General features: G+C 45.7%; 1 protein-coding gene across 1 annotated transcript in view; it reads right to left on the minus strand.

Annotated features, from left to right (window-relative positions):
* Hrh4 (histamine receptor H4) overlaps positions 1-13,857 on the minus strand; it is a 17,042-nt gene extending 3,185 nt beyond the window's left edge. Inside the window, exons 1-2 of the mRNA XM_055625724.1 lie at positions 13,662-13,857; positions 4,689-4,849 (exon numbers count right to left, since the gene is read on the minus strand). Coding sequence (XP_055481699.1) covers positions 4,689-4,849; positions 13,662-13,857 — 357 coding nt within the window. The remainder of the gene's footprint in view (positions 1-4,688; positions 4,850-13,661) is intronic.
* Positions 13,858-14,251: the final 394 nt, after the last annotated feature.

Consider the following 14,251-nt stretch of genomic DNA (forward strand, 5'->3'; position numbering starts at 1 on the left):
TGTGTGTGTGTGTGTGTGTGTGTGTGTGTGTGTGTGTGTGTGTGTGTCTTTTCTAAGGGTGACAAAGTCAGACTCCCACAAGGAAAAGTGAAGTTAGGTTTTGTATGTGGGTGAGTGTTACCCTCTGTGATCATTGTATTAAACTGAAATCTTGAAGACATGTAAAGGCCAACAGCTCTGCGTCGGGAATAAAGATCTCAACCAAGATACCCAGTCCAGGGCCCTGGCCATGCTAGCACAGTGCTCTACCACTGAGCTGCATCCTGGCCCTTCTTTTTTAGCTCAGCTTAATCTTGAGTTCATTGCACAGCCCAGACTGCCCTTAAACTTGAGGTCCTCCTGCTTCCGTCTCCTGGTCGTAAGTGCCTGTCACAGAACCAAGAAGAGTTTTTTGGCTTGGCTTGGCGTGGCGTGGCCTGGTTTTACAGTTATTTGTTATGCAGTATGCGGGTGGTCCGCCTGCACATATGTGTAGCACATGTGTGTATGGAGCTCCTGCAGGCCAGAGAGCTGACTCTGCTCCCGGGGGGGGGGGGGGGGGGGGGCGGGGGGGCAACCCCGGGGGGGGGGGGGGGGGGGGGGGGGGCGGGGCAGAGTTACATCACAGATGGTTGTAGGCCATCAGAGCAGATGCTGGGAACCAGACCAGTGTCCTCTGACAGAGTAACAAGTGCAAAAAGAGCTCTGCATCTGCTTTTACCCTGTGGGGCATCAGCCTCTCTGAAACTCTGTGAGAACTGCACGCTTCTTCCAACTCAAATGTTCCAGTTTTCCCCCATGCCCTCGCTCACAAGAAAAGAGGTGCGAACAACCTCCTCTCATTCTCTCTTCTCTGTGGGTTTCAAAATCTCACTGTAGCATGTTTTCATATTTTCAATGAGAAGCAGGGTGGCCCTTTGACTTACTGCACATGCGTGCCAATGGCTGTCAGTAAGAGGAGAGTGGTTAATAATTTTTAAAGATTTTTTTTAACTGTAAGGAAATGTGGCCACCTCCCTCCCCTCCCCCTCCACGCACACACACAGCAAACTGCTGGCACTTCTGAGAATAAACTCCGGAGTAACCTGGCCCATGATACGGACCACAGCTTCACACCCGACCCACTCTTCTACCTTCTACTTCTCATGACAGTAATTAATACATGCTTGCACTAAGTCTAACAGTTATGAAGATGGGAACAACACCCAGGTGGTCATAAGCCTGCATTTAGTTTTTTTAATTGCTCTGTTCAGCCTGTGTAGCGATATAAAGCAATCTGCTGTAGACGCCCTCTTTCTTTCATTACGCATAAGGTCAGTTGAGATAATGGACATCTGAGGGACCTGAAAAGAAGATGCCGAGCGCATCATCCCTTCATCTCTCGGGAGCATTCTTGACAGAGGACAGTTCCAGCATCGCCGGAATCCAGACCCAGCTGATTGGAGTGGCCCCTCTGAAAGCAATCTGACCCTCTCCAAAACATGTACATTATTCAGGATACCAGCCCCTGCCTGTCTCCTTCCCTACCGCAGTAAAGGACCCAAACATTCTGTCAGTCGTGTTCCGTCTGGGAGACAGGGAGGCCCACGGGAACTTTCTAGTATTAGTAATGAGATGAGATTTCCTGGGTTCAACTGAACTGAGTCCCCCAATGAGTCGCACTGCATCTTATCCACAAGCAGCTGTGCATGTGACCTTATTTGGAAGTATGTTGTTGACAGATGTAACTAAGTTAAGATGACGTCATATTGGACTTGGAGTCACCTTAATCCAATAATGATTGGTGTCCTTATAAGAAGAGGAGTAAAAAAGACACAAGTTCCCTCCTGACTTCTGCCTGTGAACAATTAGCTGTTGATGTACCTGTGGCCTCTGTGTGGCCTGCCACCACTCACTCATCCTCATGTGGAGATTTATGCCAGGTGTACAGCCTTCACGCTCAGCCACAGGATGATGGAAGTGTCTCCACGCCAAGGATAGCCCACATCCAAAGAAAAGAGAAAGGCAGAAGGTCTTCCCAGAGTCTTTGGAGAAAGGGCAGCCCCAGGGCAGCTGCTCAGATGTCAAACTTGTAGCTTCCAAGGCAGAGAGAGTAATTCCTGCTGTGTTTAGCCTCACAGGTCACGGCCAAGGTTCTCTCTTCTTCTTACCTCTGTTTATTAAGCATATCTTTTAAAGTGTAACTAGAACTTTCTATAACTGCTTGTCCTGTGGGATTGTGTGATATACTTGTAATAAACTTTATGTTGTATATGCAAAAAATGTTTCATTGTACTAGGAGTATATGATAGAAAATTGTCGGTCTTAACTTGTACAGGTATCTCCTTAATAGCCATAACTTCTAATAAATGTGTAATTATAAAATTTAAAAAATCGAGAAGTATTTATAAAGATCAAAACCGTCACCTTGAAAACGTTAAAGTATGAATAAGAAATATTCAGATTTAACATGGTTTTTAGACACTTGACTGCATCTAAAGCAAAAAATAGGATTTTTATACCATAACCAAGTACGCAGAAGTGGTTAGTGAATACTAATTGCCTTTATGCTGCATCAGGTCCTTTTAACAGTGGCTATTCTACTTTTTCTTTAGTCTCTTCGGTTCTTCCCTACTCTCTGTTGCTTTCATAGGTTAAAAAAAAAAGATAGAGAAGGAAAGACACAAACCAGCTGATTACAACCAGCCAAACGGGTTCCGTGATTGACTGCTAGGACAATCCAGCCTTTAAAAGGGGGTGAAATTATCGGCATCTGAAGTGTTGACCCCGATCCATCCACCCTTTCTCTGTGAGTGAGCCCATAGAAACTGCAGCGCTCCGGCATGGCTGAAGCAGCCCATGGCAACCAGAAGAGCCAACTGACTGTCCTATCCCATCCATTTCACTCTTTTCTGGCCATATTGTAGCTCCGACGGAGACGTTTCCCAGCTCCCTTCGCAGTGCGATGGCTCTATGGAGTCCCACCAATGAGATGTCAGTAGAAATGAGAGTGAATCCTATACCACATACTTAAAAGAACTTTTCTTCCTGTGGACTCCTATTCTTTTCTAGAACAGAAACCAGAGTACCAACAGCCTGACTTTAATCAGACAGAGGGTAGTGGCCTAGAGCAAGGTCATCATGCTATGGAATTAATCTGGCCCACCACTTGTTTCTATAAATAAAGTTTTATCAGCACACAACCAGTACACTGACTTACACATACATCATCATCATCATCATCATCATCATCATCATCATCATCATCATCATCATCGGTTATTCTGTGTCCCCTGGATAAGTATCTGCTTCTCTCCGACCTATAGCAGGCAGAGCCACCCCGCTAATGTGGGGTCTTGGAGGTCCTACGGTGACCTCCTGGAGGGGAGATCTCTACCTTTTCTAGACTATGCTGTGAGAGTTAGACAAATTTGTCTAGCTTGAGCAAAAGTATTTTAAAAACGTCTTTGTGTCAACAGCTGGGTCTTTTCTGTAATCTTTCCTTGTCCTGGTGGGTCCTCCTGGGCAGGAGCATCTGTGTCCTCTCAATGATGCCAGTGCAGCATTGGGCCAACAGTACTGAGCCATCTATCTATGGGTATCTAAATCACTACCATTCACCAAATACTCTTTTCTGCAAGATGGACCTTACAGTAGTCCCCAGAGCTTTGAGATGCTAAGACCCAGGAGTAACCGCTGGCCCAGGAGTCAACAGCTGCAGACAAGGGCCAGGGAGCTTGATCAGTAGGTGAAGCACTTGACGAGCAAGCATGAGAACCTGAGCTCAGGTGCCCAGGACCCACGGACAGCCACACTCAGCACTTCCCAAGGAGAGAGAGCTGCACACAGAAGAATGCTCAGATGTTCCCAGGCAGGCTAGCCTAGCATACAGAATGGAAAACTAGTGAACCTCTCTCAAACAAGGCAGAAGACCAGCACTTGACCTAATTAGTGTGCACACATATGCACGCACATTCATGGGCACACATGAGCACGTGCAAGTGTGCACGCACACACACACACACACACACACACACAGAATGTGTTTATTCTTCTCTCATACATTATGCCCCAACTACACTTTTCCTCCCTCCGCTCTTTCCAGTCCCCCCTCCACCTTCACTCCTTCTCCATTTTTTTAAGACCACAAATCACCACCCAGAATTTTGTTGTGGCTTCTATCGACCCATGTGCTATTCCCCTTCCTGCTGAAGAATGGCCTCCAACTCACTGGTGAGGCTCTTCCAGACTTTGGCAAAGTTCAGCTCTTTTGTCACACATCCGAATCTGGCCCTGGTGGACTGCCTGTCTTCCCTTTTGGGTGTTCAAACTCGATCACCCATGCACTGTGGAATTTCTTCTAGTTGCCCACAGAGTTCTATCTTGAGCAAAATGTTGTGGTCTGAACTTGGCCGTGGCCTATGAACGGAAACCTCACAGACATCCAAGCAACTACAGACCCCGTCGGTACACCTCACGCTGAACTGTGATTTTTCTCTGGTCCTTCCCCTCCCGTCTCAGACACTGATTGGAAAGTTAACGAGACTGCACAGAAAACAAGACAGAGAGCACTTTAGGCCAGACATAAAAAGGATGGAGAGCCTCAAATGTGTCCAGATTCCTGAGATTCGTGCCCAACATTCCCAGCGCAGGAACACACATATGGCTTAGGGACCCAGAGGTTACAACCATATATTCTTCTAAGGAAAATTAAGTACTTCGTGACTTACAGCGTTTGACACTGATTGGTATCGGTCGTAGCTAATGAGGACAATATTGTAGACAGATGCTGTACACAAGAGATAGTCAGTAACGAGCCAAAATGTGCAGACTGCACTTCCAAAACTCCAGTTAAACGTTTGAGGGATGTACAGAGGAATGGCGATCATACCTGCACAGAAAGGAGAGGAATTAAACAGCAATACTGGACCAGCAATAAAGATGGCTCGGCAACTAAAGATGCCTGCCACCGAATCTGACCCATCCTCAAAACCACATGACACAAGGAAAGACCTAACCACTGCAAGTTCTGCTCTAAACTGCACATGCATAGCAGAGCGTGCTGTGATACACACACACACACACACACACACACACACACACACACACACACACACGCACACACACACATACCACTAAATAAATATATAATGAATTCTTTAAGCTGTTTGAAAACAGCACATATCACTGACTGCAAAAGGCAGGGCAGTATATTCTACTGGGTATGCCACAGAATGACACATCTAAATTCACTGAAAACAGCTTAGTTGTTGCTACAGCCTGGATAGCTGTCCTGCTTATGTAAAGGCTTGGTCATCAGCGTGGTAGAACTGGTAGACACTGTGGATTTTTAGGGGAAGGAGCCAGGTGTAACAACGATGTGAAGCAAGTTTCCCATTCCTGGTTCTAAACATGAGCACTCACTTACACACGGGCTTCCGGCCGTTGCCACCTGCTAGCATCAGGAGGCAAGGCGACAGGCCACCCAGTCTTGGATTTGAACCACCCATCAGCGATCTAAACTTTCTCTTAAATTCGTGGCCTCAGACAGTTTGCTGTAGTAACGCCATGCCAAAGAAGTTAGATATAACAATTGTTGGCGTTTTGGCAAACTCTGCAGGACCAATACCCCCTATCCATTCTTTACGTGTTACTTTTAGAATAGTTATCATGAACAACATAGCTACGAGGGCTCTTTATTGCTTCCCAAATGAAGAGAGAATCCTCACCTTATTTTCATCATAATTCATCTGTACGCTCTTTGTTATCCAAATTCCACAGCTCTCCCCTGACGTCCACCACCCTTTCTCTATGCCAACACTGTTCTTCCTAGAATGTCTCCCTCCCTCACGTTTTCATGCTGGGAATCAGATGAAGGGCCTCACACTAGGCACGCTGCCCCCTCTCCTCGCCTTCTTTCTCTATAAAGCCGCATTCACTTCTGCCACGACCTGCAGGTCAAAACATCCAGCTCCTCCATGCCCTCTTTCTTAGAAGCTCTTTGGCTGAGGTGATCCCTTCGTCGCTTACACTCACTCAGCATTTTAGAGGGTTTTTTGTGCCTATTGATTGTACCCAGTGAAGGCTTTCATTAATGACATCATCATGAATGAAGAGGGTGTGGTTTTATGGTGTCATCGTCCTCATCTTGTCCTTCCTTTACTCCCGGGGGGCCTCCCTTTTCCCACAGTGCCTTATCTATCTCTCTACTGGGAGCAGTCTCCCCAGTAGCTGAGATTACAGGTCTACGTCACCAAGCCTGACTTCCATTCCCATGTGTCGTTCAAATAACCTGCTGGTTTTGCGTTTCAGTTATGGCGTGGGGTTGGTTTATTGAGACAGGGTCTCACTATCTAGCCCAGGCTGCCCTCAAATTCACTGGGTAGCTTGGGCTGTCCTTGAACCCGTGGTCCTCCTGCCTTGGCTTTTCTGCCAGGCTGGGGCTGAAATTACAGGCATATGCTACCAGCTATGCTTTCAACGGTCAGTAAGCTTTCCTGGAGTGACCGTCATCTCATCAGTTAGGGTGGGGTGGGGGTTGCAGTTGATAATTTGCCATAGGTAAACCAAAGTACCTCAAGCTTCACCATTCATATATTGGTCCATCACTGTGGCTTTCAATGCTCCCAACATGCGTATTTTCCACCTCTGCCCTCATTTCTTCCACAGAAAGAGAAGTGGGTGATAACTAGACACGACTGACTTAAAGATTAAAGAGATCTGAGTTAAACTTTCTTTTCCACACTCTTTCTGAATTCTATGAAAGAAGAAGGATGTGTTAAGGTTTCTAGAAACTGCTTTAAATAATAGCTGGCTTAGCACGCACTGTTCTTTTTGTGTGTGTGTGTGTGTGTGTGTGTGTGTGTGTGTGTGTGTGTGCGTGTGTGTGTGTTTGTACGTACGTGCATGGGTCCACAGGCCAGAAGACAACATCGGGAGTCACGTTCTCCTCAAGAGCCATCTACTTTGCTTTTGAAGACAGTGTGTCTCCCTGAAGCTGGAGCTCCCTGATTTGGGTAGGCAGGCATGCCTGCCAACCCCAGCCTATCTCCTGTACCTACTTCCCCAGTGTTGGGATGACAAGGGCATGTCACTGTGCCCAACTTCATAGGTGGCTGCTGCCAGGTCCTCATGCTTGTGGGGCAAGGCCCAAAGATAGAGTCATCACACAAAACCCCATTCTTTTGGTTTCAGTAAAGCCTCGCTGTCCCCATGGTGTTCTGGTATAGATGGCCTGTTCTAGGTTCCTCTCTCTATGGAATAATGGTGATGCCGGTGGCTCATTCCAAACAATTTCAGAAAAGCAAATCTTAAACAGTTCTCAGACAGACCTGCTTCCACGTGCTTTTGCCAAGTCTACTCTGAAAATTTGCTTGGAGATAATTTTGTTAAGTGAAAACAAGAGCCTTTTCCGTGGCTAGAACAATAAACCTTTGGCGTGTGTGATCAAAAAGATCTGAGAGAAATGAAATAAGCTATAGTAAAAGAAGGTGGTAAAGGGTGGGGGGGCAGAAGGGAAGCGGGAATAAGAATGAGGACAAGGGCGAAGGTCCTGTGAGATGTGCAGATGTGAGACGGCCTTCCCCGTGTCAGCTGCCTCTTACCTGCTGGGCCTTCAGCCCGCTCGTATGCACTGCATATCCGCCTGCCTCATGTCCTTGGAACTGCATTTTTTCTTAACATATTCTTTCCCCAGAGTTCTCCTTCTGTTTGTGCAGGTGTGTTTTTCTCAGTGATCCCTAACTCTCAAGTTATAATTTATAGTGAAATCTCCTATTTCTCTGTCTCTCTTCCTCTGTCTCTCTCTCTCTCCTCCCCATCTTCCTTTCTCTCCTCCACCTTCCTCCCACCCTCTCGTTTTCCCACCCTCATCCTGTTATATTTTTCTGAACAGCAATTATCACCTCTAAAACATTACATACTTTTACTTACTGATATTGTATAGTATTCATGTCTCCCCAGCCCCATGCCTGATACAAACAGAAAGCACCAAGAGGGCAAGAATTTCTGCCATCTTTTCACTTGCTTTAAAGCCTGTAATTGTTACATGAATGAACTGAGGACAGTGGGGAAGCCCAGTTTGCCTTAAAATTGACACCAGTCTGATATTGTCAAACCAGCTAAAAAGCTGCTATCTCCTCCTTAAGCAAACAGCAAGCAAAAGATAAGAGGGACTAATATCCTTGATGAATCCTGTGGCTTCATCTCCCAATAGAGAGATGCAGGGATGATAGAGAGCTTGCAGAGATGCCGTGGACCAGGAGCTCATTACTCTCCCCATTTACACACAGAAGCCTTCACACTCTCAGAGCAGCTCTGTTTAGAGAGGTGGCCTCTAAAGGAAAAACAAGAGTAAATGATGCTGTCAGGGTACGGCTCTCCACGTGAGAGTACCAGAGAAAACGCCACCAGGAAGCAAGAGACTTCGCTAAGAACCAAATTTGCTAGAATCTTGGCCTAAAACACCTCAGTTTTCAGAAGTGTAAAAACGCAAATTCCTACTGTTTAAGCTCCCCAGCCTGGGGTATCTTGTTATATTAGCCTGAGCAGATGTATACAGAGGCCAAGAAAGAAATCCTGAGCTGAACTAGTATATGAAGGCATTTTTAAAACAGGGAACTAGAGAGATGGCTCAGCAGTTAAGAGCACTGGATGCTCTCTTCCAGAGGACCTGGAATTTCCAGCACCAACATGGTGGCTGGCTCACGGCCATCTATAATGGGATCTGATGCCCTTTTCTGTCATGCAGGCATTCATGCAAATAGAACACTCATATACATATAGATTAAATAAATCTAAAAAGAATCTTTTTATTTTTATTTTAAAAAGTTATTTAAAAAAAAAAAACAAAAATTCCCCATCCTACAAAATTGTTTTAGGCTTTGTTGGCATCAATCACATTTTGCCTCTGAAGAGACTGTCCTGACCATCCAGCATATGGCAGATTAGGGACTAAATGCCCATAGATGGCAACACTAGCCACACACTACCAATTTAATAGACATCTCCATCCATATTTATAGCCACAGTGTATTAGTTACTCTTCTAAATATTGTGATCAAATACTAGACAAGAATCTACTTCATGGTGGCTGGGTTAATTTTGCCTTATAGACTGAAGGGGTACAGAGGTCACCCCTTTAGGCAAAGGGGACTGGTGGACAGCTGGAAATCAGAGGGTCATAGAGAGTGAGACTGGGCCATCACACTTCCTGCATCTTCCTGAAGGTTCTGCCACTTTCCCAAACAGCGCCACCAGCCAAGGAGGAAGTGTTCAGACAAGAGGCTCTGAGAGACAGTTCACCTTCAAACCACAACTAATCGTGTTCAGAGGAGAGAACATACGATGAGACACACTTATTTCCCTCATCTACAGGGCACCCAGTACAGAAGGCACACAGTGTGTCTTCTGAGTCTTGGCTTCTCACTAACAAATTCAGCATAGAAAAGTAGCTACAAGGTCTCCTTCCCGAAACCTGCAAGCAGAGCGCACAGAGCAAGGAGGGGCCACAGTCCCAAATGCATCTGAGGACCTAATCTGTTCTCACAGTATAGAGCTCACTCCAACCACAAAGAATGGCTGGCTCAAAGATTTAGGTGGGGGAGGGCGGGGGAGGGCTGTGAGATGGCTCAGCAGGCGAAGGTGCCGGCCACTAAGCCTGGACTCACACGGCAGATAGACTACTATTTTCCTTTTCCTTTTCCTTTTCCTCTGACTACTATTTGCTTGCCATGGCCCAGCATCCACCCACACACTAAATAAGTACATGCAAAATAAAAGTGGTGGCAGTGATGATAAAGACAATAGAAATAATAAGAAATGGCTGGCTTACAGCCACAGAAAACCTCTCCTGTGTGCATCGCTCCAGGCTCAGAGCCAAAGCGCACACTTGAGAGGATAGCACTCTGGCAGGAAACTCAGATCTTACTGCGCAAAGCTCCCGGGACTGTCCTGTCCCGTGGTGGGAGCTGTGCTAAAGAAGACCTCCAGAAACCATCAGAGCAGAGGAAATGTGAGGGGCAAGACAGGACAGATAAAATGGGGATCTCGAGCTCAGCTGGCTAAGCACTGATCTTGCGAGCAGACAGTCTATCCTAATGAGTAACTTGCCACTGAGAAGCTTGCCTCAGAGGGGGACCCGAGTCCTGAGGATGACACCTGAGGGTGTCTTCTGGCTCTCACATGCACATCCATTTTGTGCAGGTAAACACACACACACACACACACACACAATTGTTTTGTTTGGGTTTTTGGGGTTTTTTTTTCTTTTATTATTAATTTGTTTTTTTATTAATTACAATTTATTCACTTTGTATCCTTGCTGTGTCCCCCTTCCTCCCTTGTCCCCTCTGGATCCAGCCATCCCTCCCTCATCTCCTCCTATGCCCCTCCTCCAGTCCACTGATAGGGGAGGTCCTCCTTCCCTTCCATCTGACCCTAGCCTATCAGGTCTCATCAGGACTGGCTGCATTGTCTTCCTCTGTGGCCTGGTAAGGCTGTTCCTCACTCTTGTTTTGTTTTGCTTTATTCTGTTTTGTTTTGTTTTGTTTTGTTTTGTTCTGTTCTGTTTTGTTTGAGACAGGGTCTCGCTATGTAACCCTGGCTGGCCTTGATCTCAGAAATCTACTTCCCAGGAGTTAGGATTATAGGCATGGGCCACCATATCCAACATGCAAGCAACACATTTTGAAAAGATAAAGGAAAGCTCTGTTTGACCTGCTCATGACTTCTCTCAGCAGAAACAGAGCTGCTCTCTGCCTGTCCCTAAACTGGTGGAGGGTGCAGAGTCTACCAGATAGCTGCATCTACAGAGCCCTTTCTCAGAGACAGGCAGCGTCTCCCAGCCACGGTGCTCAAGCCCCAAAAGGATGCATCTCCTCCACGCCTGTCTCAGGCTCAACACAAGACACTCTTCCTGGTCATACCAACTCCCCCTTCTTTCGTATGATTCCCTGCACTCTGCCGAAGGTTTAGCTATGAGTCTCAGCATCTGCTTTGATACACTGCTAGGTGGAGTCTTTCAGAGGCCCTCTGTGGTAGGCTCCTGTCCTGTTACTTTTTTTTTTTCTCCTACTTCCAAAATCTATCCCATTTGTCTTTCTAAGTGAGAGCTGATCATCTTATCCTGAGTTCTCTTTCTTGTTTATCTTCTTTAGGTGTACAGATTTCAGTATGTTTATCCTATCTTATAGGTCTAAGTACGCACTTATAAGTGAGTATATGCCGTGTGTGTCTTTCTCCTTCTGGAGTACCTCACTCAGAATGATCCCACCATTTGCCTGTAAATTTCATGATTTCCTTGTTTTTAATTGCTGAGTACCACAAGGACCAAATATATCTGGACACAGGGGTCTTTTGTGAGACTATATCCCAATCAAGGACCATGTATGGATATAACCTAGAACCCCATGTAGTCCATGGTAGCTCAGTATCCAAGTGAGTACCCTAGTAAGGGGAACAGGGACTATTTCTGACATGAACTCAATGGCTGGCTCTTTGATCTCCCCACCCCCACCCGAGGGAGGAGCAGCCCTGCTAGACCACAGAGGAGGACTTTGCAGCCAGGCCAGAAGGTACCTGATAAGCTAGGATCAGATGAAAGGGGAGGAGGTCCTTCCCTATCAGTGGACTTGGAAAGGGGTAGAGAGAAGATGAGGGAGGGAGGTGGGAATGGAAGGGAATGAGAGAGCAGGATACAGCATTAATAAACTGTAACTAATACTAAAAAAATAAAAATTTAAAAAAGAAAAGAAAAGAAAAAGACAGTCATATCTGAAACTGTCTTGGTTCGAAAGTTTCCAGTCCAAGGCTCTCTCAGCTTCTTACTTCACCCCTCCCTGCTGCCAGGGTCATCAGGGCCAAATTCTCGGTTTTGTTTTTGTTTTTGATTTTTTAAGATTTGTTTATTTATTATGTATAGTGTTCTGCCTGCATGTACCTCTGCAGGAGGGCACCAGATCTCACTATAGATGCTTGTGAGCCCCCATGTAGTTGCTGGGAGTTGAACTCAGGACCTTCAGGAAGAGCAGTCAGTGCTTTTAACCTCTGAGCCATCTCTCCAGCACCTCGGGCCAAACTCTCACTGGGCCAAAGTGCACCCTCTCTTTTAGGTGGTAAGTGTTATCCAAAGGCTGTAAAATTCCGTGAAGGAAGAAGAGAGAGATCTGTGGTTTCATAGCAGACCACCTTCTGTGCTTAAACACACTTGTAAATTTACACATGTAGTGTGAGCATACAGAACATGTGAAAGCATCTGTGCTTCTAGGCAAAAGTTAGCTGGAGCAATGACATTGAAGAGAGAGGTGGGAAGATGGTTGATTTAAAGCGTACACACACACACACACAGGGCCAACGTAATTCCTACTAACCATGAGGCTCCTGAGTTCAATTTCTTCTACCGTCAATTAAAAGAAAATGCCAAATTGATTCTTTCCCCTTCTCTGTGGCCTGTCTGCTTCTCCGCTTGGTGAACTCCGCTCCGTACTATCTAATGGTCTTCACTGTATGGAGTGAGCTTCAGCCCTCACTTCCTCCACCGAACCACCTGTACGGCACCCAGCCCACAGCGCACACTCGGGGAAATACGCACAGCAGGTTGTTACCTGTGCCATTGCCGTCTTGCGTTCTCTCCCTGCCTCTCTATCTCTAGAAATCCTATCTGTCCCCTGCACTCGGGAACCATGAGTGACTCATCTGTCCACAGCACACAGTGCATCGCCACGGGGCCTCCCGGTAGGCCACACTGCAACAGTTCTGTTACCTTATCTTTCAGTCTATGCCACTGAAGGAGGACTCTATGATTACACAACCCTGTGGGTATCAAGCCCAACTCTGTGCATGACATGAACACTGGTGCACTCAGTTTGAGTCAAAACATCTGTCAAGAAATGAAAAGCGAAAGGGACTAACATTTGTTGAGCAATCACTGCGCTTTGGGCAATAAACAACATGTGCTCTAAGTTTCGTTGTATTTGAACATAAACACGAGCTTTATGTAGCTATGAAGAAAAGCAGTGTGGCTCTACAAAGAGGAGGTCTCCTCAGAGCTCCTGGGAGATGCAGCAGTCCTCTGGAAAGCTGTAGTTACCCTATGCTGAGCACCAGGAAGAAGGGAGAGCAGAAGGCCTCGTCAGCCCAGCAGGCAGAGCACAGGGCTCACAGAAACGGCTAACAATAAGCAAGCGAAAATGATTTTTTTTAAGTTTTTGGAGAAAGAGGAATCTGATTTCTGTGAACTCCTGCAATCGCATGGTGCTGGCTGTATACGATTCTGAGCTGTACAGTACACTGACCACGCTGCTCCATTGCCCATACCACTTCCTGGTCACGCTGGCTTCCAGCAGACACATGATTTCTATTGCTTCAATACTGGATACAAAGGAAACCATACTTACTAAAGAAAAAAAAAAAAACTTGTAAATCTAAACAAATTAGAAATGGCTCTGAAAACAGTCCAATTGACATTAAAATAATTTTAGAACTATTCTGTACTCATTTAGTCTAAAAAAAAAAAAAACCTATTTTCAGATTTCAATTCCTGTATTTGCATAGAATTTCCTTTAAAGTGGCATAGGCACTTCTCCCAGAATTCTAACACTTTAACTTTTCCTTCATAGCCCCTCCAATTCATATAGTCCCTCAAGTTGTAAAGATTTGAGGTTTTAGAAATAAATGATAGTTTGAAATAAATACATATAACTTACCCACGAAGAAGTCAGAAATAGCCAAATTAAGAAAAAAATAATTACTTCGATGTCTAAGATTTCTGTCCACCATGAAGGCTAAAATGACCACAGCATTGCCTAGCATTATAGCAAAGGCAAAGAGGGACATTAAAAATGCCAAGGGCACCTGAGCAGCCAGCGTCAGGCTGCCCGTACTGTTAGCATCCAGCGTCATGTCAAATGGCGGCCAGTACAGAAGCCCCACCTGGCCAGGCAGTTCTAAGAAGTCTGCATGCAAGCCTCCATAGACACAGTCTCCTACTCAAACCAACATCTTCAAATCTCCTGGTGATTTCACACCACTTCCTTGTTATTGATAACCATCAACTTGTGGTAGCAATTTCCCTTCAACTGACACTGAAATTGTGTTTCCACAAAACAAAGAAATAGTTTGTCTTAAGCAATGCAATGGATTCATCCATTGCATTGAAATAAGAGATCCAGCTAAAACTTCTCTTCTGGCCATGAAAACATACTGGGGTTAAATTTCATGCTGTCTCTAAAACAACCCTTAAGAGACAGTTCTTCCTGAGAAATAGGCACTAAGGAGATGCTTGCAGGAGTGAAAG

The sequence above is a fragment of the Psammomys obesus genome, unplaced genomic scaffold (assembly GCF_907164565.1).
Source record: "Psammomys obesus unplaced genomic scaffold, mPsaObe1.curated_primary_1811, whole genome shotgun sequence".
NCBI lineage: Eukaryota > Metazoa > Chordata > Mammalia > Rodentia > Muridae > Psammomys > Psammomys obesus.